Source organism: Eremomyces bilateralis (assembly GCF_010015585.1).
Source record: "Eremomyces bilateralis CBS 781.70 unplaced genomic scaffold P152scaffold_46, whole genome shotgun sequence".
Taxonomy (NCBI): Eukaryota; Fungi; Ascomycota; class Dothideomycetes; order Eremomycetales; family Eremomycetaceae; genus Eremomyces; species Eremomyces bilateralis.
In genome coordinates, this window is record NW_022985112.1 from 29,937 (window position 1) to 57,598 (window position 27,662).

General features: G+C 51.5%; 8 protein-coding genes across 8 annotated transcripts; 5 read left to right on the forward strand and 3 right to left on the reverse strand.

Annotated features, from left to right (window-relative positions):
* Positions 1 to 1,513: 1,513 nt before the first annotated feature.
* On the forward strand, positions 1,514 to 4,183 carry P152DRAFT_485810 (uncharacterized protein; the record flags this gene model as incomplete). The annotated part of the gene is made up of 4 exons (XM_033682066.1): positions 1,514 to 2,145; positions 2,242 to 3,367; positions 3,415 to 3,803; positions 3,856 to 4,183. The coding sequence occupies 4 exons, from the start codon at positions 1,514 to 1,516 to the stop codon at positions 4,106 to 4,108; spliced, it is 2,400 nt and encodes a 799-aa protein (XP_033529630.1). The 3' UTR covers positions 4,109 to 4,183.
* A 4,312-nt stretch (positions 4,184 to 8,495) lies between these two features.
* P152DRAFT_259197 (uncharacterized protein) lies at positions 8,496 to 11,133 on the forward strand. Its single transcript, XM_033674778.1, has 4 exons — positions 8,496 to 8,994; positions 9,056 to 9,295; positions 9,351 to 9,464; positions 9,521 to 11,133. The coding sequence occupies exons 1-4, from the start codon at positions 8,742 to 8,744 to the stop codon at positions 10,918 to 10,920; spliced, it is 2,007 nt and encodes a 668-aa protein (XP_033529631.1). The 5' UTR covers positions 8,496 to 8,741; the 3' UTR covers positions 10,921 to 11,133.
* A 5,564-nt stretch (positions 11,134 to 16,697) lies between these two features.
* On the reverse strand, positions 16,698 to 17,516 carry P152DRAFT_406355 (ankyrin; the record flags this gene model as incomplete). The annotated part of the gene is made up of 1 exon (XM_033676872.1): positions 16,698 to 17,516. A coding segment is annotated over one exon (819 nt), but the record flags the coding sequence as incomplete, so codon positions are not given.
* A 1,018-nt stretch (positions 17,517 to 18,534) lies between these two features.
* Positions 18,535 to 20,104, reverse strand: P152DRAFT_259312 (uncharacterized protein). The gene is made up of 6 exons (XM_033674781.1): positions 19,812 to 20,104; positions 19,521 to 19,755; positions 19,407 to 19,460; positions 18,976 to 19,300; positions 18,798 to 18,921; positions 18,535 to 18,682 (listed from the first exon to the last, which is right to left on the reverse strand). The coding sequence occupies exons 1-5, from the start codon at positions 19,895 to 19,897 to the stop codon at positions 18,884 to 18,886; spliced, it is 738 nt and encodes a 245-aa protein (XP_033529633.1). The 5' UTR covers positions 19,898 to 20,104; the 3' UTR covers positions 18,535 to 18,682; positions 18,798 to 18,883.
* Positions 20,105 to 20,433: 329 nt separating this feature from the next.
* P152DRAFT_406335 (uncharacterized protein) lies at positions 20,434 to 21,897 on the forward strand (the record flags this gene model as incomplete). The annotated part of the gene is made up of 2 exons (XM_033676868.1): positions 20,434 to 21,355; positions 21,533 to 21,897. The coding sequence occupies 2 exons, from the start codon at positions 20,434 to 20,436 to the stop codon at positions 21,895 to 21,897; spliced, it is 1,287 nt and encodes a 428-aa protein (XP_033529634.1).
* A 1,155-nt stretch (positions 21,898 to 23,052) lies between these two features.
* P152DRAFT_364080 (subtilisin-like protein) lies at positions 23,053 to 25,572 on the forward strand (the record flags this gene model as incomplete). Its single annotated transcript, XM_033675403.1, has 5 exons — positions 23,053 to 23,299; positions 23,375 to 23,904; positions 24,090 to 24,301; positions 24,368 to 24,860; positions 24,973 to 25,572. Coding segments are annotated over 5 exons (2,082 nt in total), but the record flags the coding sequence as incomplete, so codon positions are not given.
* Positions 25,573 to 25,587: 15 nt separating this feature from the next.
* On the reverse strand, positions 25,588 to 26,259 carry P152DRAFT_259250 (uncharacterized protein). Its single transcript, XM_033674779.1, has one exon. It carries the CDS (start codon positions 26,156 to 26,158, stop codon positions 25,769 to 25,771), a length of 390 nt encoding a protein of 129 aa, XP_033529636.1. The 5' UTR covers positions 26,159 to 26,259; the 3' UTR covers positions 25,588 to 25,768.
* A 570-nt stretch (positions 26,260 to 26,829) lies between these two features.
* P152DRAFT_259448 (uncharacterized protein) lies at positions 26,830 to 27,662 on the forward strand (the record flags this gene model as incomplete). The annotated part of the gene is made up of 3 exons (XM_033674782.1): positions 26,830 to 26,848; positions 26,914 to 27,103; positions 27,163 to 27,662. Coding segments are annotated over exons 2-3 (597 nt in total), but the record flags the coding sequence as incomplete, so codon positions are not given.

Consider the following 27,662-nt stretch of genomic DNA (forward strand, 5'->3'; position numbering starts at 1 on the left):
GTGGTGATTCACAATCCCGCTTTGTGTATATTACATCTCTCTCTCTGTTCTGGTTTCCCATTCTCCTTCTTCATCTTTCGTTTCGTCGAATACAAGCTGTTTTACGATAGTGATCCATATCCATGGTCCTCCAAAATAGCACCGTGACATGCTGTATGTTTTTGTTTTGTTTGAATTTTGTAGATTGCTAGGTTGATATTGAGAAAAGCTTTAGTTACTACTACATACGGCCACATCAACCTGAATATAGGGCATCCCGTCCGCTCTGCCGTACTCAAGCAGGTTAGAGATGGAATAGTACTACGGTGGGTGACCACGTGGGAACTCTCTCACCGTAGTACTACTCGGCTCGTCTGCCATTGGCTGGACTTGTTACCATACATACTTAGTCAACGAGGGATATGGGGAGATAGTCTTCGCGCGTCTCCCGCCCATCCATCGCTGCAATTAATTTGATGCGCCCCTGAATACGTGGCATCTTCTCATTGGTTCTTGTCCCCACCTTGAATTTTAGGGAAACCAGAAAGATTCAATTCTTTTAATGACTTCGAGTGAATCTCTCACCCCTGCAATCCAGTGTGCTGAAGATATGGCGTTGGTTCACCTCTTACATCCTATTATTGCGCTGCCGTTCGACAACCCAGTCAACGATTCACTCGTTCGTCGAGAGGGTTATACCGTGGTGTTGACAACCGGGCCCACGATGCCATCGTTTGCATGAGCGAACGGATTTTGAGACACGGACAATGCGCAATATCTGATCTGGTAAACCAACCAGTGGACTCTTCGCCTTTCAACATCTAAAGCCTAAGACCTCGGTTGAACGTGGATCGGCAGCTTGAACTGTTCCTTGCCAAAGCCAAGTAATCCTGGGAAGTCGACACAACGACTCTGATCAACTCAATGTCCGTCTGAGATGCAGACGTTACTGGCGTTTTCAGATCGTGTTTATCTCCAAGCCTCAGAAGTTTTTGATGCACATGGAGAAAGACTGGTGAATCGCGCATCTCAATAATCTGTCATTTCCCGTTCTTTCGCGTAACCAAGTCCTCTCCATCGCCTTTTCAGTCCTGCTAACACAGTTCCAACTTTTGGACATGCATCTATCCGACTTTACAACGATTTTATTTGGACCATTCCCTTCAATTTCCTGTCAAATTTGAAACTCCCTGCTTGAAGAATCAACGGTGAGCATTCTCGGATCTGTCAAAGGCCAATGCACAGTATGTAGCCGCGTTATTCGAGCGGTTACCAGTATCTTCTCCCAAATCTGCAAGGCATTTGTTTGCCTCATACGTACGTGTCAATGGCTGGATGGCTTGAAAGACGGGTAGACTTATAGAGAAGAGGATTTTGTTGTACTAGCCAGTACTTTCTATAAAGAGTGGCCATTTCATCCTGACTGAAGTTTATTTCTTTCGCCATTTCAAAGTCAGCATCGTTTGCAACGAAGCCTCAACGTCGACCTTTTTCTCTTCGAACCTTTCATTACTTTGCTGAACTATCTGTCAATATGGCGAAGACAGCTTCCGCCGAGCCGCAAGGCAGCCCCCCTGTCCTTCTGCAGAATAGTGAGCACCGTGATCTCTTTGATATTGTCGACAAGCTTCGCTCTCAGGGCATAGGTCGTTACATTGATTTACCCCAAATCATCATCTGTGGTGACCAGTCTTCTGGGAAGAGTTCCGCCCTGGAAGCAATCTCAGGGATGTCGTTCCCAACAAAGGACACCCTCTGTACCCGGTTTGCAACAGAACTCATTCTTCGCCGAAGCCCCACGGTTGGCGTTAATATTTGCATCATCCCGAGTCCCGAACAGCCCGAGCAGAAGAAGGAAGAAATGAGGAAGTTTTCAGCTACCCTGAATGACATGGATATCGGACATATCATCGAAAGTGCAAAAGCAGTGATGGGATTGAATGACACTGGAAAGGTCTTCAGTTCCGACATCCTCCGGGTCGAGATTTCGGGACCAGAACAACCCCATTTGACGCTGGTGGACCTCCCGGGGTTGTTCACCGCCGGAAACAAGGATCAGTCTGACGAGGACGCAGAAATGGTCGAATCTCTTGTGCTGTCTTACATGGAGAAGCCTCGGAGCGTTATTTGCGCGGTGGTGTCGGCTAAGAATGAGTTCGCACTTCAGTCCGTTACCTGACTTGCTCGCAAAGTTGACCCAAACGGCCAACGTACGCTCGGCATCATTACGAAACCTGACACACTGGACGAAGGCTCAGAAAGCGAACGGTACTATGTCAATCTCGCCCAAAATAAGGACGTTAAGTTCCGCCTTGGATGGCATGTCTTAAAGAATAGGGACTTCAACTCTCGAAATGCCACCACCGCAGAACGCGACAGGTCCGAGGCCAACTTCTTCGCACGAGGCGTCTGGACTTCTCTGTCACCTTCTCAGCTTGGAAAGGCCGCCCTTGTGACCCGGCTCGGCGGAATTCTCGGAAACCATATTCTTCAACAGCTTCCAAGCGTTCTGCAAGATGTCGAAACTGAAGCAAAAGAATGTCGAGACACATTGGACAAACTTGGTGCAGGGCGAGCAACACTAGCTGACCAGCGGCGTTATTTGCTCAATATCGGCCAGCGTTTCTATAGTTTGATCAAGGCCGCTGTCGACGGAGTGTACACCGATCCATTCCTTTCAGACGTCACTGCTCAAGGCGTTTACGAGAGGCGCCTGCGCGCAGTGGTGCAGAACGCTTTGTCGGACTTTTCAGAAGAGATGTGCTTAGAGGGCCATGCTCAGGCCATTGTCGAGCACGCATCCCCCAACAAGCGCCGGGAAATATCCCGTGATGAATATATCGACGAGGTACAGAAACTCATGAGAAAGAGCAGGGGTCGCGAATTGCCTAGCACGTTCAATCCTCTGGTCGTCGAGGAGCTCTTCTCGAAACAATGCCAGCCATGGAGTGCCTTGATTTACAATCTTGTTGATCGAATCCTCGAGGCAACATTCGCAGCAGTGAGCGCTACCTTGAAGCATGTCACCGACATACATACTGCGGAAAAGCTCCTCGCGAGGGTGATCAACCCATCGCTTGACGGCCTGAAGAAGGACTTGAACTTGAAAGTCGACGAGATTTTGGGCCCTCACCTTTGTGGTCATCCGATTACATACAACCACTATTTGACCGACACCGTCCAAAGGGTCCAGGCTAAGCGTCGCGCAGCGGCGTTGGAGAGACAGCTCGTGGCTTACTTTGATGACAAAGGAAGCGTAGTGCATGAAATAGAATATCATCATTTCAATATGAAAAGTCTGGTCGAAACGCTTTCCGATCACACCGAGGTGAACATGGACAAGTTCGCTTGCTCTCTCGCTACCGACATGATGGAAGCGTATTACAAAGTGCTTCTTACTATTCCCACAATTGAGTTCGCGCTGAAATTGAACAGGTTGCTCGCAAAACGGTTGTCGACGGAATCAGCGTTCTTGCAATCGAGAAATGCCTCCTTCAGAAGTTGCCGGAGCTGATATCTGCTCACATCGTTTGCGACATGGGCGACGATAAGATCCAACAAATTGCCGCCGAGGACGAAGATTCGGCGCAAGGAAGGGCACATGCAACGAAGAAACTTGGAATCCTCGAATCCAGCCTCATTGAACTGAAGCGTATGAACAAATATCACGTTGCAGGAAGCCAGTCGTTTGGTTATCGCCCTCGTTCCCGGTTCTGGGAGAACGCTGACATCCAGACTGATTCGAAAGAGAAGGCGGCAGCTTTGGATGGTGCTCCGGGCAACCCACCTGGTTCCGATCCTCAAGGAAGGACGAAGATAGACATGTAAGCCTAGGTCTCCTCACCACCCGCAAGCGAATCGTCTAACGAACAGCAGGGCGGGTTTGAATGAGAGCAGGCAGTCAGGGAACTCAAGCAAAGTGGATGGTCCTATGCTTCAAGCCGGTGGGAGCCCTGTTATCTCTTCGCCCCTACCTGCTGCTGAGAGAAACGAGTATTCTCATGGCCTGGTTTCAACGAAGAAACCCAAGAAAAGCAAAAAGAAGCCGGCAGAGAAAGCGGCCCCGATTGCCCCAACACCTGTATACATCGAAGATCACATCGAAGATGAGGTAATTTATGACTGGTAATGCTGTGGTCATTTGGTTAGGAGACGCAGTGCCCCTGGGATTATCTTTCTTCTTCATCATAATTTACTGTAGTTTAACAATCCAATGTGAAGTTTCTTTGCTGGTGGTCTGGTGGGGAATGCTCCTTGTGGCCAATAAGCCATTGTGATAAGGTTCTTGTCGACTTACGAAGTAACAAATTCGTCGAATGGCTTGTCAAGTGTGTTTTCCGACATGGTGATTTAGTTGCAAATTTGGCAATAAGTACCACTTGCACGCAAGTAACTGACTTCCTCGTGTGTTGGTTTCGTGATGCGGCAATAGCAATTGCAAACTTCAATCGGTGAGAGAAAAACGAGGCATCCTGGTGGTCAAGTAATCGTGGATACCCGCATAATTACAGCGCAACACTTCGACGATCTTGCCCATATCCGAACCACACGCCTTATGAAGACACCGGAATCGTGGTGAAATGTTGCAAGATCACAATATCCGACTTGGCTGCGCTATGTGAGTCACACCAGTCGTTGCTCATAGCAGATGCGACTTCAGAATTGGCTCTGCGCCTCGATGAGTGCGCATGCAGGATGCGCTGTCTTCGGCGGTTACATTGGTTGGCTCAGGTATGTTTGCCCACTAGTTAGCGCCGGGTGCGTCTGGTCCACCATCCAGCCCGCTCAGGCTCGGGATCTAAATACGGGCCGCACCGACGAGGGTCCAAATCTGGCAGCCAAGGTTCAACCGTCCCTGTTCGTGAAGCTTCAGATCTTATCCACTTGCCCGGCCCAGGCACTGTGTGCGTGACTCCTCCGCATGCATGAGAGTTAGATTAGAAATGTCGCCAGCTGAACACAGGTTACAGTCAGAAATTAGTAGGCTAACCATCTTTGGCTACGTGTACGTCTAGTATTTGGGCGCGTGTAGAGTACGTGTAGAAACCAGGGACGTGTATGTGTAGAATACCCAACGTGTACGCGCAGGACCATCCGGCCTAGACAGCTCAAGTTACAGGGAGGATGTCGATTTCGCTGCCGACTGTACAGTATCGCTCGTCCTGTTTGCGGGAACCCCACTGACTATACTCTATGTCCAGCAAAGCATTGATCCTCCGCTCCAAAGTCGCATAACCACTATCTCCAACACACCAGAGAAATTCAGCGCACCTGCTCTGTACGACGCATTCCTATCGTCATTGCATCTACCAAAGTCTCTTTCGTCAGGTTATATTATTCTGACGATCATCTCTGCATCGATATAACAATACGATCTCCCACGTCGATTGCGATGGACTCTAAATCAACAAACGCGCTGTCAAACATGCCGGGGCTCACAGGCAACGATACTAGTGTTCGACAAACTATCAAGGAGCATTTCCGTCCACTTGCCAAAATGCTTAAAAAAGGATACCCTTGAAACCAACAATCTCAACATTATAAAATGTCCCATGCCTAGTGGGTGGCAGTTTCAAGTCACTCGCTCTATCATCCAATCGTTTTTTAATGCCCTTCCTGGAACTATGAAAAGGTCTGGATATGGCGAGTGGAAGGAAGCAAAGGCTGTGTCGAGCGATAAGAGTGAAATTTGGATTATTTTGTATCGCTCCAGTGCTGTCTCAGAAGAGGACGCCTGTCGTGACGCTTTGTGTCAGGGCGCTGCGGAGCCGCTTCAATATACGAACGATGAGCTTAAGGATGAGAAGTAATCATCAGGGCCTTCACCATCAGGTCTTGAGCCAGCCATTCGTTCAGGTTCATCATTGGAAGGCGGTACGAAAACCAATGAGCAGAGAGCTAGGCATTGTCGTCGGATCCAGCAATTGTATCTCGGTTCTAATTGCCAAGGAGATTTGGTTGGGCTATGTAACCGGAGGATTCATTTGTGATCCGCCTTGCCGTCCTGATCCTTGCAAGGTCGTAGGGAATGTTCTGGCTTAAGTAAAGCATCAGACAATATAAGAGTAGTCTGCACATCCTTCAATATTTCCCGTGGGACCTGCGAAATCAAACTATTGCTATTATAATCAATAAATGTGGTCTCAAGCCGAGAAAGTCGCTCAAATCCCCCAAGTAGTTCTCGAATCTTCCCGGGAATTCGTCCAAGCATTGGTGAATTGCGTCCATGTCGTCCATCCGTGTTCAATCCGATGAAAAATTGGCAATGCCGAAGTTTCTTCGGGTCGGGCACGCTGCGGCAGCTGGAACAATGCAATCCCTTTTTGCGGGCCACGCGAAAATCTGGTCGAGGGCAAGGGAAGTTTCGGAGAGAGCATTAAATTTTGAACGGGCTTGGCAGGAAAATTATAAAGAGCCGTGAACTACTCCTTCAGGTAGACATCCAATATCCTCACTGTTGAATATGAAATTTCATCTTTTCAAACGACTACCTGATGAGTCCACTGCTTCCATCGTCATTATACTGCCGCTTTGGGTCGTTTGCTAGAGGCAGGCACCAAAGGATAGAAAAACTCCTGACGCACTGCCCTTACCGAACAATACGGTACCAAGCTCCAGTCAATGGCGGGTCGAACGGCGATCAAAGTTATCATCCTAGTTGTAGTAGCGCTTTCGATGATTGTCGGTGCGAATGGGAAGCGTCGACAGCGGCGTCCTCATCGTGAGAGAGAGGAACGCCCTCGATAAGTCATTGGCACGAATCTAGTGAAGTTAAAAGGTAATGGGTTGTAATGGGATTATCTATGAAGTTAAAGGGGGCAATATAACTGCCAATCAACTTCTGTATCAACTATAAATCGAACTTCGATTTTCACGCCATCTATAAGGCCGGCAACTGAATCTTGGGACATGATCCCTAAATACTAAGTAAAAGAGACGACGGCAGGTCGGCTGCCAAATTGGGCGGGTTGCCTCTTCCGACCCTAGCGCCCTGCTGCTGTCCCCGCTCATTGGTCGATGCGAATCCCCCGAAGATTTCCCGCCTTTTCCGCCGAGTCTGCCTCCTCGACCTTCAGTATATAAAACCCGCTTCCCACCATCCCTTCTTCTGCCGTTTTATTTCATTCTCCTCCGTCTCCCCCTTTCTTTTACCACCCCTTTCAACTACCGCGGTGTCCAAGAGATCGGCCGCTCTTCATCATCCTTCGCTCCCAACTTACCCTTTCGCCCGCCCTCCTTCGCTCTCGCCGCCCGCTTACTCTGCTTTCGATTGCATTCCCCTGCGGGCCCACCCCTCCTTGTCGCAGTTCCAAATACGCTATGTCCACACTGCGCTGCGGTCTCTTAGTTCTCGAGAAGCCCATCTACTTGAATTGGTTAGGCACGCCGCTAGTTTCCTAGACCACCTTCTCTCTCTCAAGAGAGTGAGAGTCTCCCCGACTACGAATCGATATTCTCGTCATTCACGGTCCTGCTCAAGTTCAGCCGGCGGGCGACCATCTCGCTCATTCTCTGCTCGTCGTCGTCGAGTGGCCCTCGCCGCCTCCGGCATTGGGGCCCGTTGATTCCGTTCGGCCATGCCGATCCCAGTGCCTCGATCCACCGTCATCCTTTAATTTTGAGTCATTAGAAGGACGGTCACAAGACCCAACCCCACTTTGCTGCTGCTACGTGGCATTGCCGGATTCGTGGGATAAGCCGGTCGAGATGACGAGAGGGTGAGAGGCGCACGCCATATTTTTGCCTTCTTGGCCGTCTGGAAGACGGTTGGGGGTGTTGGGGATCTATCTGACACCCGGCGATCCCAAAGGATCTCCAAGAAACCTGCTCAGCCCCTGAGCCTGCTCGACTCCGAGACTCAGGCGGCAGCCGGAGCAGTCGACGAGGTGGGGAGGGTCGGAATGCAGGGGAGTGAAAAGTGCGGAGAGACTTGTTCAAACTCAAACTAGGGCTGTTATGGAGCGATGGCGCAGTCAGCAGACACACATGACGCAGGATGCACGACGTCTCCCCGCTCCGAGAGGCGCCGCAAATTTCGCACTGAGTTTCCCGAGGTGCTGTATGAGTGAATACGGGCGAATATATGCGCGTTCATGCGTTAGTATCTCCGGCTCTTGTATGGCTCCATCCTAGGTGCGACGCGGAGCACGCTCTTGCCCTTCTTCAACAGGTGATCGCCAGATGGAATACCCCAGAGCGGTGGGTTCGCGCGAAGGATGATTTCGTTCTGGTCCAGGACCTGAGCCGCCAGTTGCCAGTCCGCCCTTAGAAATTGCATACTGGATGCTTCGTTCAAAGGCTGAAATGGCCCAATCCAAGACCAAGAACGAGACACGTCATCCGAGGCTTCTTTCATCCGACAGATGAGCGTGGATGCGATATTATGCTTGATTGGCGTTCCCACGCTGCACCTGCGAAAGTGCCGCTCGATCCTCCCATCTAGAAGACGGCGGCAGCGGCGTCTGAAGGTTCGGTCTGGCTGTCCAGGGCGGAGGAGGCGATTTCATGCTTCTCCTGCCCTTTTGATTGAACCCATGTTTTCAGCCCTTCCACGCTCGCTCTTTCTCGCAAGCCGCAATTCATGGGAGCGGCGAGCGAGAACTGACCTAATTTCCCGCACGGGCGAGCAAGAGAAGGAGTACGCTTTGCCATATATAAAGGTGCCAGCTATTCCATTATCCTCCTTCTCAAAGAGCACCGACTCCTCACACTTTTCAGTGATACACTTTCGTCCAGCAGCGAGGTAGTCCCAAAAGGCGAACATGACGGCCACTACAGCTCCTTGCTCCTCCGATACTCAATCACACTTTCGCCGGTCTGATAACTTTCGCTATTATTCGGGACTCCCAAAGAGCCAGCGACCGAAAACTCGGACGCCAAATTCCGGACACGGGGCCGGTGACTCTACGAACACCTTATGGACTGATATTGATGATATCCTAGAGTCCGAAGGCTTAACGAGGTCAAATCCGGCACAGCAATCAGCGGGCGGGGCATCCACAGGGAACTGTCCAGGTAAGTTGCTAGGGAAGCGGTGCGCCCATATTCTAAAAAGACAGTTACTAATTCCTTTTAGACACGGCCATCCTCGTTGAAAACAGCGAGTCCTACACTGGTTCTGAAGATGAGCTGCCTGCTCTGAACGTATTGCTCAGTGCGGGCTCGCAAAGACCGGAACTCAGTGGCTCGTCGGCCGCGGATAGAGCCCGTGATTCGAGCTCGTCACAAGCGATAGAGAGCGGTGATATCCTGCCACCTGGACAAAATGACGAACCCTCCAATGGTGTCGACGTGCCCCGGAGTGGTACCGACATGTGTAATCAGCAGATCCCTTCCGGTGCTTCACTCCTTTACGCTAACCCAGATGGCAGCCCACGATCGTGCTATGGATGACAGCGTCTCAGTAGCAGATCATACGCGACTACCAATTGAGAGCCTTGTGCAATCTACCGAAACGGCTGAATCTACTAACCTGCAACCTTTAGGTATGGCCTTGCCGCTCTCTAGAATAAGCATGACCATTACTGACAGTTTTGTATAGAGGAAACGGATGGCAATACCAACGAAAACAATGACCCTATAATTAATCCATCGTCCATTAAACAGAGGAAGTGGACCCGTTCCTCCTCCCGCACGACCCCGCCCGCCGACCTCAATGCTGCGCGCGGCGCGAGATCTCAACACCAGATTGATAGCCAACCGTTGGAGGAGCCGCGTCCGGCGAAGCGGTCCAGACGATCTCGCTCCGGCGAGCCGCCACCGCCCGACACCGTGGCCCCGAATATTGGCTTTGACTCTTCAGGGCGGTGCGAGACTCCACGCATATGTCATCGTGTAGAAAGGCAACTGTCGGGCTCTGGCGATGCCGAGATATCTCCCCAAAACGATGACGAGGGCGATGCAGCGAATAATAGAGGAAGGGGGCGCAGCGAGCACATAAACCGCGACCGTTCCGGCAACCGTGTGCTGACCAGCACTAGTCCACCACCGGCCCCGTCTCCCCATACAATACGAGCGTACCAGCGACGCGAGACCGACGATCCCATTCAGGAGCATAGCCAGCTAAGAGACACTGCTGACTATGGTCGTTGCTATGGCTATGACACAGACGAAGTGCACGCCGTGGATGATGACCACGGAATAAGGTCGCTGAGACCGCCACTGGGGCGACGGCATCGAGGCAAGATCCAGCGTAGGCGTCAGCCATTCCAATCAAATGCCGGGAGGAATACTCCCACGTTCCCACGGGATCAACGGGCCACACGCCCCCCGAGCAGTCCGAATCCCGACCACCCCGCAGCCAGAAGAAACGATGGAGACAACCGCGACGGCGACGACAGCGGGCCCGTTACCGTGGCCCGGTTTAATGTGACCGACATTTCTCTTCGTCCAACTCCCGGTGACACTTTCTTGGCAGCTACGGTTAAGGCCGATGGCGATATCGGGGTGATCTCTTATAGCAAGCTGCTCACGCTTATAGAGAATATTTTGGGCGTACCGAAGATACAAGACATAACGCTCAAACCGCTCGCAGCAGGACAATGGCTGCTCACCGGTTTTATTCGCAATCATTATCTCAATGCCGGCGTCACCACACAGCACGAGGTCACATCGAATCCGCGAAGAGATACTACTGAGGCCACCGTCCCCATGGCAAACACTTCGGACTCAGAGGATGACTGCAGCGTTGGTAGGAGCGATAGCACCGTCAGCGACGATGAAGCTGGCGATGAGAAGTACATTGACCAAGGTATAGACGGCGGAACACGCCGTCGGTGGGAACCTTTAGAGGAGCAGCGTTTGTTGGCTTACAAGGCCGAGGGGAAGCCATGGCCATGGATCTTTCGAAAGTTCCCGGACCGGACGCCGGGCGCTGTGCGCGTCCGCTGGCACATGTTGCATCGGTCACAGGAAGCAGCGAACGACGCAACGGAGCTGTAGCGCCACGGCGATGCATTAAATCGTAATGTTCGACAGGAGATACTGTAGAGATGATCGCGAGCTGCGAAATTGAAGAAAGCCACCTGCAGGATTGGCTTCTGCTCGGCGTGCATGCAGCCAGTGAGCTGCATACAAGGTAGCAACCGCATTATCATTGGTGAAGAAATTTGGGATGTATCGGCTGCCTATGATGTTGTCCATGAAATATACGCAACGTGGTTTGGTGGGTATGCTTGTCAGCGCTGGAGACAATATTCGGTTTGAGCTCTGACAAGGGAGCCTTGGCGAGTGGCAGTGAGATACGGCTACTTGAAGCTAGTATCGATGGCTGCCGTGACATTGCTTATTGGTCCCTTACAAGAAGTCTAGATAACTACGAGCAGGCTTGGAAAGTTGTATACCAGATAATGAACAGCACAAGCCCGATCATGATCGGTCGTTCCCGCTCAAACTCAAACGCAGCGTCGACCACGCCGCCAGTAGGCCAAACACGCGCGCTAGGTATGCCAGCACGATCCCCGTCATAAAGCCAGTCTCATCAAAGTTGTACTGGTCCTCTGGTACGACACCGTACTTCTGGATCGTATACCGTACGAGCTTGAACTGGTTTCCAATAAGGGTCCTCGCATTGGGCTCTCTGGCAGTCGTATTTTCGATTGAATTTGGTGTGACGATGGACATAGATGCCCAGTTAATTCCGACTGAGATAGGTTGAGAACGCGTTTCACGGGCCTGGAGAAGGATATCCGCTATTTCTCGTGCAATAGACATGGAGGGAGACCCTGGGAATCGAGGTCTAGAACGCGCTCGACAAGCACTGATTCATCGACCAGAGTTAGCTTCATCGAATTAGGCTGAGCATCGCGTTGATAGGGGGTGCCATCGTAGCGACGGTCAAGGGGATTACGAGGGAGCTTATATGCCTTCACAGCGGCTCGGGACTTCGAAACCGATCAGATTTAAGACCCTGAAGGGCTAATAGGATTCTGCCCTCAAGATTCGCTTCTTGAGACATATTCGTGAGACATATTCGTGGTGATGATCGAGAGGGGGAGATAGACGCGACGTGTGTGGGCGCTATAGCCCACTCGCTCTTGTTGACCAGTCACTTGATGAACCTGGGTCACGTGTGGAACGGCACGGAAGCAGGATCCTCGACAATCGCAGGTAATAGATGCTTGATTTCTACGGAGTTGATGGAAAAGGAGAACTATCTGAGTAGTCGATTATTACGTAAGCAAGAACAATAATAAGGCCATAAGGCTCCCATTTGACAGATCTTACTAGTCTATAAGATCGTATTAGTCTGTAAGATCTTGCTAGTCTATAAGATCTTATATATACCCAGGGTGAAACCCTACTGGGTCTTAGGCATGCAAGGCATGTGACCCCACCATGGTGGTAATTCAGTGTAGATATCTGTCGGACGGAGAGTGTAAGGATTTCACAAGGATGAGCACTTCGATTGCTGAACTAATTCTTGAAGAAGGTAAGAAGAGATCTATGAAGAGACTTGTTCTTGTTCTTATCCTATGCCATACCCCGGCGTCTCGCCAAGGGCTAGGATACTAAGGAACTTCCCCTTCTGGGTATGATACTTGGCCCATGCTTGATGCGCCTTACAGAGAGGACTTCCTCCTCTTCCCTCTTTTCTCTTTAGCAATTCGATAACGTTAACCTGGTCACTGAATCCTCTTGATTCAAACTCTCACAGCGTATTCGAAATAAAAGACACCTCAATATAGTAGTCTGGAGTAGTCTCCCTATAATAATGTAGAATTACTTAGATATATCCTCCTTTACTTTTCTTCGAGGTTCTCTCCTATAGTAGAGCCTAAAGCCAAATTACGGAAGAAAGAGACGGTGATCCTCGAGAGAAAGTAGTATATGAAAGAGTGCGGTCTATTCGATGGTATTCCTAGTGAATTTATGAAATATTTCGAGCACGTCTGCTCCGGCGAGAAACTCGACTACAGCCATTTGCTTACTGAATTGACGTGTCCAACTTGGGGTTCGTGGGAGATACGCTTTCCCGAAAGCTCAATACACTCGACTTACACATTGACCATGCAGCCGATGGGCATGACATAGAGGGAGCAAAGGTCAAGGGGATTTAATCAATCTCCTCGCTCACCCGATAGTTCCTGGTCAAGCCCTCGGGGAATTTGAAAGGTTTGGATACAAGATCGCCGCCAAAATTGGCGATGATTTCCGTGCCCTCACCGAAGCCCACCATCGGAAACAAACGACCGTGGAGATTTATAAAGCATGCGCCTATGACATTAATCAGGTTGAGGAGGATATATTGGGGGTGGTATTATGAACTTACCGATCACAGTCTCGTTCCTCGTGAAGAAAGCCTTGCGCTGGACGGGATCGATGCAGCAGCCGACGCAGTCGTCGGTACCGTATTTCCAGTCATTGTTAATCGCTCTCCAGAGTCCATTCGCGTGGTACATGGCGCCGTCATCCCCGTGCAATCCCCAGCTGTTGTCATCCCATCCGGGTATGCGCTCCTTGGAGGAGTTGCTGTGACCAAACCCGATTCCCAGACTATATTCGCATGGCATTTTATTAGATGTTTACCAGAAGTTTAAAATTGCCAAGGGGCGAATAAGGGATACAACTCACATTTTTTGACTTCCTTTGATCACATTGATCTCGAAATAGAACCGCCGCGACAGAGGTATGGGATGATCCGACCGAGCTATGACTCTCGGTGCATCACTAGAAGCAGATTCGCCACTATATTGCAGCCAGAGTCCGTTCTCTTTAGACATTTCTGCGTTGTCCGAAGAATGGAGCGCACTCCATCGAGTGGGTGGATTGTGCTTATCATCCAAGCTCAATGGGATGCCAGCCGGCGACTCAAAGGCTTCGACGACCTGCGAAAGAGTCCAGCCGTGCTCGTCTCTTATCTCCGGGTCCGATCCGAACCCCAGCAGGAATTTGGCAAGAGAGATGTCATCTGCCTTGGTGGCGAAGCTAAAGAGTGCATGGCTTTCGTCCAGCGCTTTCGGGTTTCTGTCGCGGAGGATTTGCATTGTCTGCTCCTCGATGTCTTGTTGGTCATTCTTCAGCGCCCAAACGAGGATTTTCTCAATGCTTTCTGTGGAGATGCTTGCGCCGCCGTGCCTTAGGATCGATTCCATCACGCCGTTAGAGTCAGTCTCTATGGCAACGTCGAGTACTGATTTTCCTTCCTTGCCCACATCGCCGAGAACGAATTGCCCAGTCTTCAGCAGCAATTTTACCGCAGATCGGTTAGAATTCTCAATGGCCGCCACGAGAGCAGTATGGTCACCGCTGTCTTTTACGTCAAGTGGGCCGTTGGCCTTTTGCAACAGCAGACCGAACATCTCATCGTCGACGTTGTAGGTGGCGGCAAGGTGTAAGGGGGTGATCCCGTCCAAGTCCTGCTTTAAGGGATCCGCGCCGGAGTCCAGCAACACATTTGCCGATTCTCTGTAGTTGCGGATGGCCAGATGCAGTACAGTCGCCCCATCCCCCATCGTAGAATTTACATCAACGTGCGACTTGGTGAGGAGCAGTTTGAGGATTTCTGGGCTGTCGTATGCGGCATGCAATGCCTGCCAGCCTGAGACATCTGGAGTATCGGGTGCACACCTGTCGATGAGTATCGAAACGACTTCCGTGCGCCCCGACCACGCCGCGCAGAATAGCGGGGTTCGTCCTTCGCTGTCTCGGACGTCCATCGAGGAATTGAGGTCTAGCAGGAGATTAACCATCTCCGGGATACCTGCACTAGCAGCGTGATGCAGCGGTGTCGAAGCATTGTCTGTGTCTGCAATATTTGGATCTGCTTTGTGACGCAGAAGGGTTTGTACGATGGGCGTGAGTTCTTGTTCTGCAGCAAACCAAAGGGGTGTTCGGTTACTCGAGTCCGCCCTGTTCACGTCCTCAACTGCAACTGTGCTTTCGAGGAGATACTCGGCGACGCCGACCTGCTGGCAACCTGCCGCATAGGATAGAGGGGTTCTATCTTTCTGGTCAGGGCGCCTCACGCTTTCCGGAGCCACTTCAGCCAGGAGCTTCACGGCTGCGAGGTGACCATTTTCCGAGGCATAAGACGCCGGCGTGCGTTTTGCGTCGTCCACCCCATCGAAGCCGGGTACATTAAGTTCATACAACAGCTTAATAACCTCTGCGCACCCGCTCTCTGCCGCCAGGTGGTACAAGGAACGCCCGCTCTCGTCCAAGGTCTTCAGGTTGGCATTATGGTTATTGAGCTCCCTGATAACCCTGAGGTAGCCCCTGATGGCTGCTTGGCGCAGGGCCTTGTCGAACACGTGGCTCGGGTCGTCCATCTCATCAAAATTTGTCGAAGCGAGCAAGATCTCCATCAACTCTTCTGAGGCCTCCAAGTCAAGCGGAGAGATGCCGTCCTCGTTTTCGGCAGTGGCACTAGCGCCTCTCTGGAGGAACTCGTTGACGACATTGAGAGACTTGGTCCCCACCGCAAAATAAAGCGGCGTGCGCCTTTTCGAATCGGCCTCATTGGCTTCAACCTTGGGATTGGCCAGTAAGAGCTGGATCGTTTTGAGGTCGCCACGTTCGGCCGCAAAATGGATCGCTTTACGGCCCTCGGGATCCCCGGTATTCGGATCAGCACCACTCTTCAGAAGGAGCTCGGTGACTTCCGCATGGCCTCCCTTGGCGGCCAATATCAGAGGACGGAGGCCGGAATTGTCTGTGGCGTTTAGATCTGGCCTTTTCCGAGGAAGTATCGAGACGACGCCGGTACGCCCGCGTTCCGCCGCAGTCATCAATAGCGACGAACCACTCCTGCTCTTAGTGTCTGCATTGGCACCGTTTTTGAGCAGCAGATCGACCACGTTGGCAAACCCTCCTTCGGCAGCTGCCAGCACTGAGTTTAGCCCGTTGTTGTCCTCGGCATTAGGATCGGCTCCCTTTTTAAGAAGCAGTTGGACAATCTCAAAATATCCTGCAGTAGCGGCCGCAAGTACTGGGGTGACTCCGTAATCGGTCTTCGTGTTTGGATCGGCGCCTTTTTCGAGGAGGAGATTAACTATTCGGACATTTCCCGCGCGACTGGCAAGAAACAGAGGCGTGGCGTTCTCCCAGTCGAATATGTTGGCCGTTGCGTTGTTGTCCAAGAGAAGGTCGACAATGTCCACCTGGCCGCTTGTTGCCGCCACATGTAGAGGACTCAACGACGAGCTGTTAAAGAGGTCGAGCGAAATTTCCGACTTCTGATGCGCCTTACAGAGGAGCTCCAGAATGGTAAAATGTCCACTGATAACGGCTAGATGGGTCGGAAAGGCTCTAGAGCTGCGCCAGGCTTGGCTCATGATCTGGTCCTTCACGACGTTTTCACGTCCCAGAAGTTGCTTCACCACGTCTGAGCAGCCACTTTTGACGGCAAGATGGAGAGGGATACAGTTTTGCTTATCCATCTCTAGGACAGCGACGGGATCTTCCTCCGTTTCGAAGCGCAGCAGTTCCCTTACGACCTCAGAATGCCCATTTGCAGCGGCTAAGTGCAGTGGCGTCGAGCCGTCCGCGTTTTTCGTTCTCAACAGCCCACGTATCTTGTCCTGGGTGTCGGTTCCGGCTCTCAGATCTCTATGATTCTCGAAGAGGAGTCTCACGATGTCAACCCGGCCAGACTCCGCAGCGAGGTGTAATGCCGTGACCGAACTCTGGCTCTGGGCATCTACGTCTATTGATTGCCCCGCCTTGACTTTGTTGAAAAGCCAGCTGACAGAACCTGCTTGCTGCCACTTGCACGCCACATGCAGAGGCGTGAATCCAGACTTATCCTCCTCATTGGCATTAGCATCACTTGCCAGAAGGCGTGCAATTATTTCTAAGTGGCCGAATTGGCAGGCAGTATGGAGAGGAGTTTGACCGGTTATGTTGCTTTTTGCCTTCGCGTCCGATCTAATGCGGAGCAGTTCTTCGACCGTTGAAAGATAGCCGCTCTGGCAGGCACAGTGCAGTGGTGTGAAGCCCTGGGAGTTCTCAGATTTCAGATCATCCTCCGTCTTGTGAAACAGCTCGAGGAGGCTCGGTTTCCCCGACATTGCCACGACATGTAATGCAATGTCGCTGGTAGCTCCAGAAGCCAGGAGCATGCGGATGAGACTCTCATCGCCTGTTTTGATGGCCGTCTCGAGAGCCGTTTTCAGGATATCCGAACTGTGCGTCTGACCTTTAAGCAAGGCTCTGACCAAGTCTGAGCACCCAACCTCCACCGATACGACCAACGGATGAGTTGACTCACACGCCATACCGGGAGGATCGGAATCAAAATACAGCTGGGCCCATTTTTGAATGAGGTCATGGTCGTTGAAGACATCAAACTCCTGCGATTCGCCTTGCTCAGTGTTCGAGTCAGGAGCCCGCCCGGCGATATCCTCCTTGTAGTGACTTGGCCAATGGCGAACCGAGTACGACAAAAGATCGGAGCGGCGGTCTGCTGACTTGGGTAGTTCAACAGGCCCTTGCTGTACCAGTAGTGAGATATATGAGAGGCATTTCCGTGCAATGGTTCGATGGCTATCTAAAGGGAACGGCCATTCGTCATCCGTCTTCGGCTGTTGGCACAACATATAATCCCGGAAGCTGTCGCGCACGTGGACAATTTGGCCGCTATCCACTTGAACGAGATTTCCAAAGTTGACGTTGATGTCCCACGCAAGGTCGACTGGAGTTTCGTCCTCGATGCCTGTGATAGATTTTCTGTCGAGTTCAAATACGGTGGCGATAGCTAGTTCGTCAAGCCTCAAGGGACGGAACGCGCGAGCCATCCATGATAATGCATTCCGTGCCTTCTGCCGGCGCCGAGGTAGAATTCTGCAAAGAAGTTCACGATATATGTCGTCCGTCTTGGTGGCCATAAGAAGTTCCGACTGCCTGATAGAAGAGTTTGTGACCGGATCTGCGACATCGAGCAGGAGCATCAGCCAGACCCTAATTATGGAGGCGGTGGAAGGCTCCGGAAGGCCAAGACGCTCCAGGTTATCCGTAAGTTTGCCTCGTAGCATCTCTCTGAACTTGTCGCCGGCGGCAGACAAACTCGGTCGCTTGGAGAGCAGAGAGTTTACTTCAGAGTCCACTATGGTCCCGAGGTTGTGCCGCGCTGGATTTATGTACACAACAGTTGCAGGCTCGAAAAGTTCCGACCTCTTAGTGCTGGAGCCGGCTGTGACGATGAGCTTGAAGTTTTTAACAGCACCGCTGGTCATGGTGCCGATATCCTTCAGAAGCTGTTTCGCATTCCGCATTTCATCCATATGCTGGATCAAACACACTGTATGTCCTTCAAAAGGGCAGCCAAGCAGTGAGGAGAAAAGTACTCGGAGCCTCGGCCGCCATCTAGTCCCCTCAGAGTAGAGCTTGTAGAGTTTGGAAACGTGGTCGAAGAGTTGAGGTCTGAGACATAGTATCTGATGGCAGAGTGACGCGAACAATTGAGTTGAACCATAGTGACAGCTATCTCTCGCATCGCACCTGAAACTTATGGCAATGGTGTCGTCGGAGCTTGTTACCTGGCTTAAGAGACGAGGAGCGTCAAGACCAAGACGTCCTTGGATGTACAGAGTGCTGGTGGTGCTCTGTCGCCAGGACTTGTACAATTCGTTGCCTTCGAGCTGTCGCAAAGCGCCAGACTCCATGTCCCCGAATTCCCGGCTGGTCAATGCCTGCTTGGCAAATCCATCTTGACTGACAAGGCCGGATAGGAATTCGAGACACTGCATATATTGGATCCCGGGTCCTATGCACATATTGGTTAGCGTTTGCACCTTTTGTACTGAAGGCTGGAGCTCATTGACCCTGACAGCTTGGCTAATGGCATGCAAAGAACGAACCTTTTGAGATACGCAACTCACGGTAGATTCTCACAAACGCCTCGTCCCTCTCGCCGGAAAATTTGGTGATATCGGCATGTGATTCATCACGGCCAATATTTATCTCTCTATGCGTCTCCATCTTGGCTGAATCTGAGTCTAATGCCTACTTCATGTCAGGACGGCAAGTAAAAAGGTAAAGGTCTCTCGAAAATCATACTTGGGAACAGCGGAGCACTCACCTGCCACATCAATGCGCCGGCTGTCTCAGACGGGCTGATCTGCTGATAGAGTATGTTGATGACCCTATACATACTTTTCATGGAGTCAAACCCTTCGTTTGCTGCCCTCAACATCTGTGCCGTCTTGATGATCCGCTGAACGCTGTAGGGAGTGTCTTCGCCAGACACGTGCAGGAGCCAACTGGCTATGCTCTCCCAAGATTTCGAGCCTGAGACGCGGTGCGGCGTACCGAAGAAAACGAGCAGTGAGGTCATGCCGGAAATGATATGGTACCTGCTAGAATGGATCGCTATTGAAAGCGCCTATTTTCCCGGGAGGGGAGAAACGTCAGCGCCTCATGGCACCTCTTTTCCAAGCATTCCCAGGCTTCAACGACGCACGCATCATGCAACGCAGGCAATGATTTACCTCTTTGACTATCAGTCCGCCGAGGTCATGCGCAATAAATACAACGTAAACGCTCTTGAACATAAGACCTCGTCAGCGATTAAATCCAGTAGATTGAACTTCAGTAGCACTTACCGGCTCCAACATATCCAGCAGCTGATCAAGCAGCTTGGTGGCCAAACCCCTTATGTTATCCATCGAGACTCCTTCATGAATTGCCTTGCAGCAATAATCAAAGGTCATGATACGGGAGCAATGGGCGTGGATGGGAAGGAGATTTTTGAGCCAAGATGTGGCCTCCTTCTCCTGCTTGCAAGTCCAAGCCGCATTTTGGACTCCCATGCTTCCCAGACCGTGAATCGCCAATACACTGTTCGTAAACAAACAAAATAAGCGGGAGAAGCTCACGGCAACTGTCGCACTCACTTGTACTTTGGGGCCGTCAATTCTTCCGCCCCCTGATATAGTTCTGCCCCCCCGATCACAGAGACTTTGCCGTCGAAGCTCGACATGTCTTACTATGCGTCTTCAAAAACAATAAAAATAAATGTAAAAGTAAATAAGATCACGAAACAGCCGTTTGCTCGTCTCCAGATCTTCGTCTCTACCACAATACTATGAAATATTGAACAGAGAAGTATTTTGGTTTAGAGAAGTGCTCTGAGCCTTGCTCGAATATGAACCCACATCCGGCGCCCGACACATTTGGAGTAAATGCTGGCTCTAATGCATGGATTTTTTCAGCTGGGGGTTTTAAGGGGGGGGAGGGGGGGGGAACTGGTGCTGATGTAGGTGTGCCAAGCCGCACGCTTCCTTCGAACGGCAAGGACGGCAAGAGTTCAATGCATCTCCTTCCCTGCATATATTGGGCACCACTGGTTTGAACCGAGTCGAGCAAGCCGAAGCTCCCGCACGCCCTGAATGATAGCGAATTCTTAGCATTCCAACTTGAGATTAATTCTCTTACATGTACACACATTGTTTTATGTTTTGAATAGCAAATTAACTTACGCACTTGATTTTCATGTTCAAAATCAGGGTTTCCAATATGACTCAGTCTGAGCAGACCCTCAGGACACTCAAATCGTTCCCCCTCGAGAACTATGTTCCGGATGCGGCCCATGTGAGGTCTGATTTGATGCCAAAGCTTGGCACCATCGTGAGGTCTGAGTTCTCGGTCGACTTTGAACTCGTGTACGAGGTCCATGGCGATTACGACACGGGCGACGAAGACAACGCGAGCTTGCTAGTCGTAAGAGTTGTTCCCAGGCCGGACGACCTCAAGCGGCAGTTTCTATGGTTCAACGTGACTCTTACTGTTCTTCCGGACGAGACGAAGGGCCAGCGAAGAGATGAACACGAAGATAGTGTGCCGCTTCTTGCTTCTATTGAGCCTGCCTCCAGCGGCGACCAGTTTGCCGACGTATTCACGACAAACGAGACTCGCGAAACCGCGCTGAAGGGAACTCTGCAGGCGCAGATATACGGAGTCATACCCGGCATAGAGGGTTCGAGGTCGTCCAAGTCCGAGTTCAAGGCCCACCACTTGCTCAGGGTAAAGTCGGGTACGGACCGCACCAACATGGCACTATCGAGGAAGAGGGCCAACCGCGTGTGGTGGGAAGTTCGCGCAGCAAATGAGGGGGACGGGATCGGCGACAGCTTCACGGTCGCTCTGCTAGTCAAGCGCCCCAAGGGATCCAAGTTCCGCGTCGAGGCGAACACGGATGGCGAGATAGGTGTCCTGTTTGAGAAGCTCAAAAAGTTCGTCCCTTCTGGCCTCCGCAGCAAGAAGGACCCATCGCTTCTCGATGTCTTCGGACCGGCCCGAGCCGGCTCCGTCCAGAGACTTCCCAAAGGCGTCGATGAGAAAAACCTACACGCGGCTTCGAGAGATAACGTAATGAAGAGAATTGACGAGGTCGGTCTACATCTTCAGGAGCAAGGCCGACTGGTGAGATTCGAACAAGGTACGATGAATCGCCAGCTAAGATCTAGTCCTCTCAATATTCTGCGATCAGGCTCTGACTACTGACTAGGAATCGCCGGTTCGAGGATGGAACTAGACGGCCAAAACAAACCAGAAGATCAATCCTCCGGCGCAGATGCAGAAGTTAGCAAGCAAGATGCGGTAGCACAAGCTTCAGTCGTGCAGCAAGCTGAGCAGACCTTGCCTCCCACCACTGCCACATCCCCTGCTCCTGCCCCTGCCCCTACCCCTGCTCCGCAGCCCTCAGCTGTCCAGGTCGCTGACCCCCCAACATCAAAACCCAAGAGCGGAGCGGAGAGTGAGATGATACCGCCCGGCCCGGTTTCCCGAGAGCCTTATCCTCGACGGCCGGCCCAGGTGATTCCTGCACAGCCAATTTATTCTATAGCTCGGACAGAGCGGCTTCGCAAGATGGCCGCCTTGTATGATCGTCTTGCGGACTTGCTGCGCGAAGAAGCTAGGGAATGCTTGTCGGGAGAGGAGAGGGGATATGCCGATGAGGTGGAGAGGCAGGCCTGGTGAGGGAATGTGAGTGTGAAGAGTGGGGCTAGAACGGGGTGGCTGTTGGTGGCCGGATAGAGTAATGCGGGAAGAAGCGCAGGGACGAAAAGGGAAGAGGATTTTCCTAGTTCGTCAACTGATTATGTGTATGTCGCAACGTGGCGCAGAAACCTGGTCATACTGCCCATAGGTTTCTCAGATAGTTTGCAAATCCTCCCCGTTCCTGGTTCTTCCACTAAGCACCCCATTACCTTGCCAATATTGGCCAGTGAGTGCCGCCTGCGATAGCTTGGTCGAGTCGAAGTGTCTTCAGCTTCATTTGCGTGTAAAAAAAAATCGCAATCGATCCAGTAGAGGGAACAGCAAAACATCATGTCATACGACAAGTATAAAAAAGATCGCAAGGACTCGAAAGCCTCCGTGGCAACACGGATCCAGAAGGATCCAAAGGATGTGGTAGACCGGATTTTGAAGACGGCTGGAGAGATAACGGACTGGAATGATGCCGCGGCCACCCGCTCTCTGAAAACAGACATCGTGGAGGCGGCGGCTTTTGGGAGGAGAGGCGACAAAACTCTTCTACAACTAATATTTCACACAAGACTCAAGTCTGAGAACTGGACCGAAAGTATCTGGGCCAAAGACACTGGACGATCTCTTCTCTGCTGGATGCTGAGAGATGCTGAACTGAAGAAAGTTTTTGTCGAGAAACCAGCCACAGACCGGAAGGGGGAGGACGAGTTCTCCGGGAAGCTGCCCATCCACTACGCCATTGAGAACCAGAACTTCAGCTTCCTGGCCACCTTCCTTGGGATCTGTTACGACTTCAAGTTCGGCCAAGATCGGAACCCGAGATTTCTTCAACAGCTTGACCGAGTCCTCGAATGTACCGAGGACAGTGCCTCCAAGGAGAACTGCGTGCACCTCGCCATGAAGAAGCTCCTCCCGTTCACGTCTTTCATGGTAGCAGTTTGCTCTGCAACGGCGCTAACCGATAAAGACGGAGATGAATACACGCCGTTGCACCGTGCCATGAACAAGGCCATGGGCGGAGTGATCTCAATCCCGCCGCGGCCAAGGATCGGCCCCGAGAGAAAAAGAGCCGCCAAGAATAGCCAAACCATTAACGCCGAATCGAGAGTGCCCTTTTGGGATAACCACTTCAACCCTCCGCATATCCTGGAAGAGATCAAACGAAGAGAAGACGCCGACAAAGTTCTCCCAGTCATTCTGACTGCTACAAACAAAGAGGGAAGGTCGCCATATCAGGAGGAATTGGATAAGTGGGAGAACAGGGACCGAGAAGACCCAGAAGTGACGCAAGAGGAGTCGGAATTCAAGAAGAGTTTCAAGTCGCTCATCTTTCAGAAGGTCAAAGGGATCCCAAATGTCAGCATGGCTTTGTATGGAAGCTCCGGCAACCGTAAGTTCGCTGTATTTTCCGAGACCCATAGTACAGGACGCCCCCCACGTATGACTCGGCTGACCGGCCACGCAGTGAAGGAGCTTTGTCTGGACATGTCGGACTTCAACCAGTCATCTCACAATTTTGAGAAGTTTGTCGAGAAACTAACCAGCCTCGATACTGACATGGACGAAGGCGTGGATGTTGACGAGGATGACGGCACCCTGCAGTTTGAAGACACCCTCTTCTTCGTTCACTTGCCGGACCTCAACTACGTCAAGCAGCCTTGTCCCCACAAGACCTTGCGGACTTTGTTCCTGTGGCTCAAGAACAAGAAAAATGTCAAAATCATCAAGAAGCTCAACATACCGGACAACACGATCAACCCAATGAACCCTGCTTTCTTCGGGCTGAACATCCTGAATAACTTTGAGATTGAGGCCCTGGATTGGCGCAAGTTGGACATGAGCCTGGATATCCTGACCGGAGGCGTCGACAGGGGGAAGCCGCCCAAGGCGTCCGGAACGCGGAATTCGCTGAAGGAACTCACGTTGTATTCCAGCGGCAATTGGAGCGTGTTGTATCATTGGATAAGCAAGGACGGCCTAGCAAGGCTCCCCAATGTCTGTATCAACGCCGCCCTTCGCAACAAAAACCAGTTCACTGACGTGTCTATGTGCGAAATGCAGCTTCTCAACGTCCGAATCGATATTATTCATCTAGATCCTGCCGATGTAAGCAGTCCAGCTCTCTTATGCTATCCCAATCGTCGATGGCCTTCTGACTAAACTGTACCATCCGATGCCAGGGAGTGCACGAGAAGGATATCCACAGCCGTCATCTGGAGCTCGCCGAAGAGTATAAAGCTTATTTAGAGGGCCGACATGCCGAGAATAAGAAGTTATACGAGAATGACCCGGATACCAATTTCAACTATAAACCGGACATCAAAGTTAACGCGAAGTGGTACTATCCTCCTCCTCCTCACGAACCCGAAGATGCTACTGCGCATGTTCCAATGTAAGTATTCATGGCTGCCGGGCACTCTAGGCCTGATAGCTTGCACTAACAGTCACAACCGTCCAGGCATCAGTTCACCGGCCAACTGGGACCCTGCCATAAGTTCCTGGATGAACAGAAGGCGAAGCGGCTTGTCGACGACAGGTACGACGTCTCAGACTGCGACGGGCAGGACGAATTCCCGGGCACTAGCGGCGAGGCGATGCAAGACCCACAGAATGACGAGGACATGCAGCACGTACGGAGGCTGCGAAAGTACGCTATTCCACCGGTCAGAGGCATCGATCTTCCCCCCCCAGACAGCAGGATCAAAGTGGCTATCATCGACAATGGGGCCGATAGGATTAGGTCGAGCATCGGAGAAATGATTGCCAAGGGCGTCTCGTACGTCACTGCCGACCTGTTCGGCTCGGATCGGATCCTGCCCTGGTGGATGGTGTCGGACGCCCACGGAACTCAGATGGCATCGCTGATAGGGCAGACTAATCCATACTGCCGTCTCTACATTGCTCGTGTTGGTAAAGGGAGGAACGATATAGACCCCAAAAGCGCGGCAAAGGTAAGGGCGGATCTCCCAGAGTCATTCTTTCCTCTTCCTCGTAGCGCGTGCAGGCAATTCGTGTTGACACGCTCACCGCGGTATCACTGACGTTTCCTGTTCGGATCGGCAGGCTGTGAAGTGGGCCATCGAACAAAAGGTCGACATAATATCCATGAGCTGGACCACGCTAAAGAACGACAGCGCGTTGGAGAAGGCGATAAAGGACGCAGCAGATGATTCAAGCGGGCGGGCTACTTTGATGTTCTGTTCGACCGCCGACGAGGGCATCTTCTCCGACCCCATCTACCCGGCCGACTACGGTAAGAACGTGGTGAGCGTCAGTGCGACGGATAGGTGGGGCCACTCCACGTCGAAGAACATGAGGGCCAAAGAGGTTGACATCCGGATACCTGGCGAGAACATCGAGGCCGTGGGTCCCGCATACATTGGCACCGTCACGCCCACCGTGTCGGGCTCTTCCGTGGCCACCGCTCTGGCGGCAGGCATCGCATCTTTGGCTCTTCTTCTCCTTCGGACATACAACAACTTGGAGGATCGGGACATGAGACACTTCTACACAAAACAAGGCATCATGCGCATCTTCAAGAAAATGGACGCCGACAAGGGGGGCATACAGCTGTCCAAGCTCTTCCCACGTGAGACGGTCGACGAGAACAACACTCGCAAGACATTGGCAAAGAATTGGAACATCAGCAATTTCCCCGAGTAGAGAATATTCTTCGTGAAAAAGGAGGAACGTCAGCTCAAAGACAGTAAATGGCAATCTCAAGCTAGATTGACGAGCGTAATAATTAGCTGTGATCTACCAAGACCTTTTGCGGGAAGTACATGTCGCTGATAAACAAAGACTATGTATGTTCTTTCCTAAGGAGTATACTTTTGTCCTCCAGGTCACCATTCAATCGTTAAGGGACGTCAATGCCATAAATGTTGTGATTAAATGAAATAGAATCGATGGCAAGCAACACAGAAAACAAAACAGATTGCTCATATTCAGCCGGGCCGGGTCGAAGAGTCTTGGACTGAGCCCAAGGACCTGCCTTTTCAACATTCGTCATCGGAATTGATGTCATATTCACCCAGGCAGTTAGCAATATGAGCAGCAACGAGCTCCCGCAGGACCTGTGCTCGCATGTCCTCGATGGAAGGCAGACCGTTAGCTTGCACCGTTGCATTGTACGCTCCGCCGATACCCGCGGCCCCGGTTGGGCCTGTGTCATGAAACATTGAAGCGACAGATGCCGGAATAGACACACGGGCCGCGCTGGATCTACTCGCATCGTAGATGTCACCATAATCTGCCAAGGTCGAGTTTGGACTTGTGTCGGATGATAGGGCGCAATGCTGGGGTTAGGTCGTCGGCGTAGAGCGATTCATTGTACGTAGCATCTCGTGTAGTATTCTTTTTGCCCGGGGGGCTTGACTTGATTGCCCTTCCCATTATGGTCTCGGTGGTCGATGTGGAGAGCGGTCCCGTAGGAGAGTAAAGGCCGCGCGATGACAGAGATCGGTATGGAACTACGGAATAGCGAGAGCTCAAGGACAGGAAATATCAAAGAAATGGGGATGACAGAGCGATCCATTAAGCGACGGACCTGGGCAGTGGTTATTATACGCGAAAGCAGATGGAGACTCCGCGGCGGAGCCATGGCATTTGACACCATCATGCTTCCGAAATTAGCATGGAACCATAGAGGTTGCGAAGGTCGAAAACTGAACTCGAGAATTGGAAGTCCAAAAACGGACCCTCCTCCAAGCAAGTCTGCTGGAACGGTGCAGATCTTATCTCAGTTGGGACTCAGGCGGCAATGGTACCCCCTGGCCATTATGGGGATCCGCTATACCCATTAAAGCCCAGCCTCTTCTTTAGCATGTGCCACTAAATATTGACCAATCATACGCCATCAAGGCAGTTGGTACAACTGCCGTCTGAGAGACGTCTGCATAGTTTGTGTGGAGGTGTACAGCTTCATATCATGAAATAGGTGAGAGAACTCCTATCGCTAAGTGTGCTTGATACATAATGTTTATCGCTAATCTGTTTTCACAAATTGATTCTACCCCTTGACTTCTACATTTCATCAAGTTTCAGGACCAATCCAACCACTCCACAGTCCAAGAACGTATCATCTTCCCTTTCACCATGTCGACCCCACCCTTCATCTCCAGCGAGTTATCTTCGATACCGCCAGATGAGACATATTTATCATCCTCGCCCTCTACCTCGTCTTCACCCTCAGGTTCGACTCCCCGACCAAAACGCCCTTCCCTAAGACGATCCCCTACTAGATATCGGCAGATTCGGCGTGTTGCAGGAAAAAAAAACTTCAACCATTTGATAAATTACGCGAAACATTGTATCTGTGGCGAGAGCAGCGGTTCACGTTTAAAGAATTCCTCCGCGCCTGGTTACTATCGGATAGGCACCATGGTACCTTAGGGAGGTCTACAAGGGTTGGAATATTCCGTGAACTCTTAGAAGAGGAGGAAATCCGTGAGGTTATTGGGCATCCCCCTTCAAGCCGCCATAATTGGCAACCTCTCCTCAAAGAACTTGATGGCTTGGCCGAATACAAATACTTTGATACCTTCGATCCTGATACCGCCCACGAATGGGATATCGACCTTAAAGATGTCCGAAAAGTTATCAAGACTGGGGCACCGGAATGGTACCGCTGTTTAGATCTAGTTCTTCGAAACTGTCGCAGTCAAGAACCAGATCAAAGGGAGACTCTTTCAAAAGGGACAATTGGGCAAATGTACACGATGACTGCAGTAGCATGCCGGAGTCGTAAGCGG

Bases quoted from the DNA above. Each gene is read 5' to 3' on its own strand.
- P152DRAFT_259197 (XM_033674778.1), top strand. From the start codon at position 8,742: ATGACGGCCACTACAGCTCCTTGCTCCTCCGATACTCAATCACACTTT. The intron at 9,296-9,350 runs GTAATCAGCAGA...CCCAGATGGCAG, and splicing joins CCGGAGTGGTACCGACATGT to CCCACGATCGTGCTATGGAT. The intron at 9,465-9,520 runs GTATGGCCTTGC...AGTTTTGTATAG, and splicing joins TACTAACCTGCAACCTTTAG to AGGAAACGGATGGCAATACC.
- P152DRAFT_259312 (XM_033674781.1), bottom strand. From the start codon at position 19,897: ATGTCGAGCTTCGACGGCAAAGTCTCTGTGATCGGGGGGGCAGAACTA. The intron at 19,756-19,811 runs GTGAGTGCGACA...GTTTACGAACAG, and splicing joins TTGACGGCCCCAAAGTACAA to TGTATTGGCGATTCACGGTC. The intron at 19,301-19,406 runs GTAAATCATTGC...CCGGGAAAATAG, and splicing joins GCGGACTGATAGTCAAAGAG to GCGCTTTCAATAGCGATCCA.
- P152DRAFT_259250 (XM_033674779.1), bottom strand. From the start codon at position 26,158: ATGGTGACATCTACGATGCGAGTAGATCCAGCGCGGCCCGTGTGTCTA.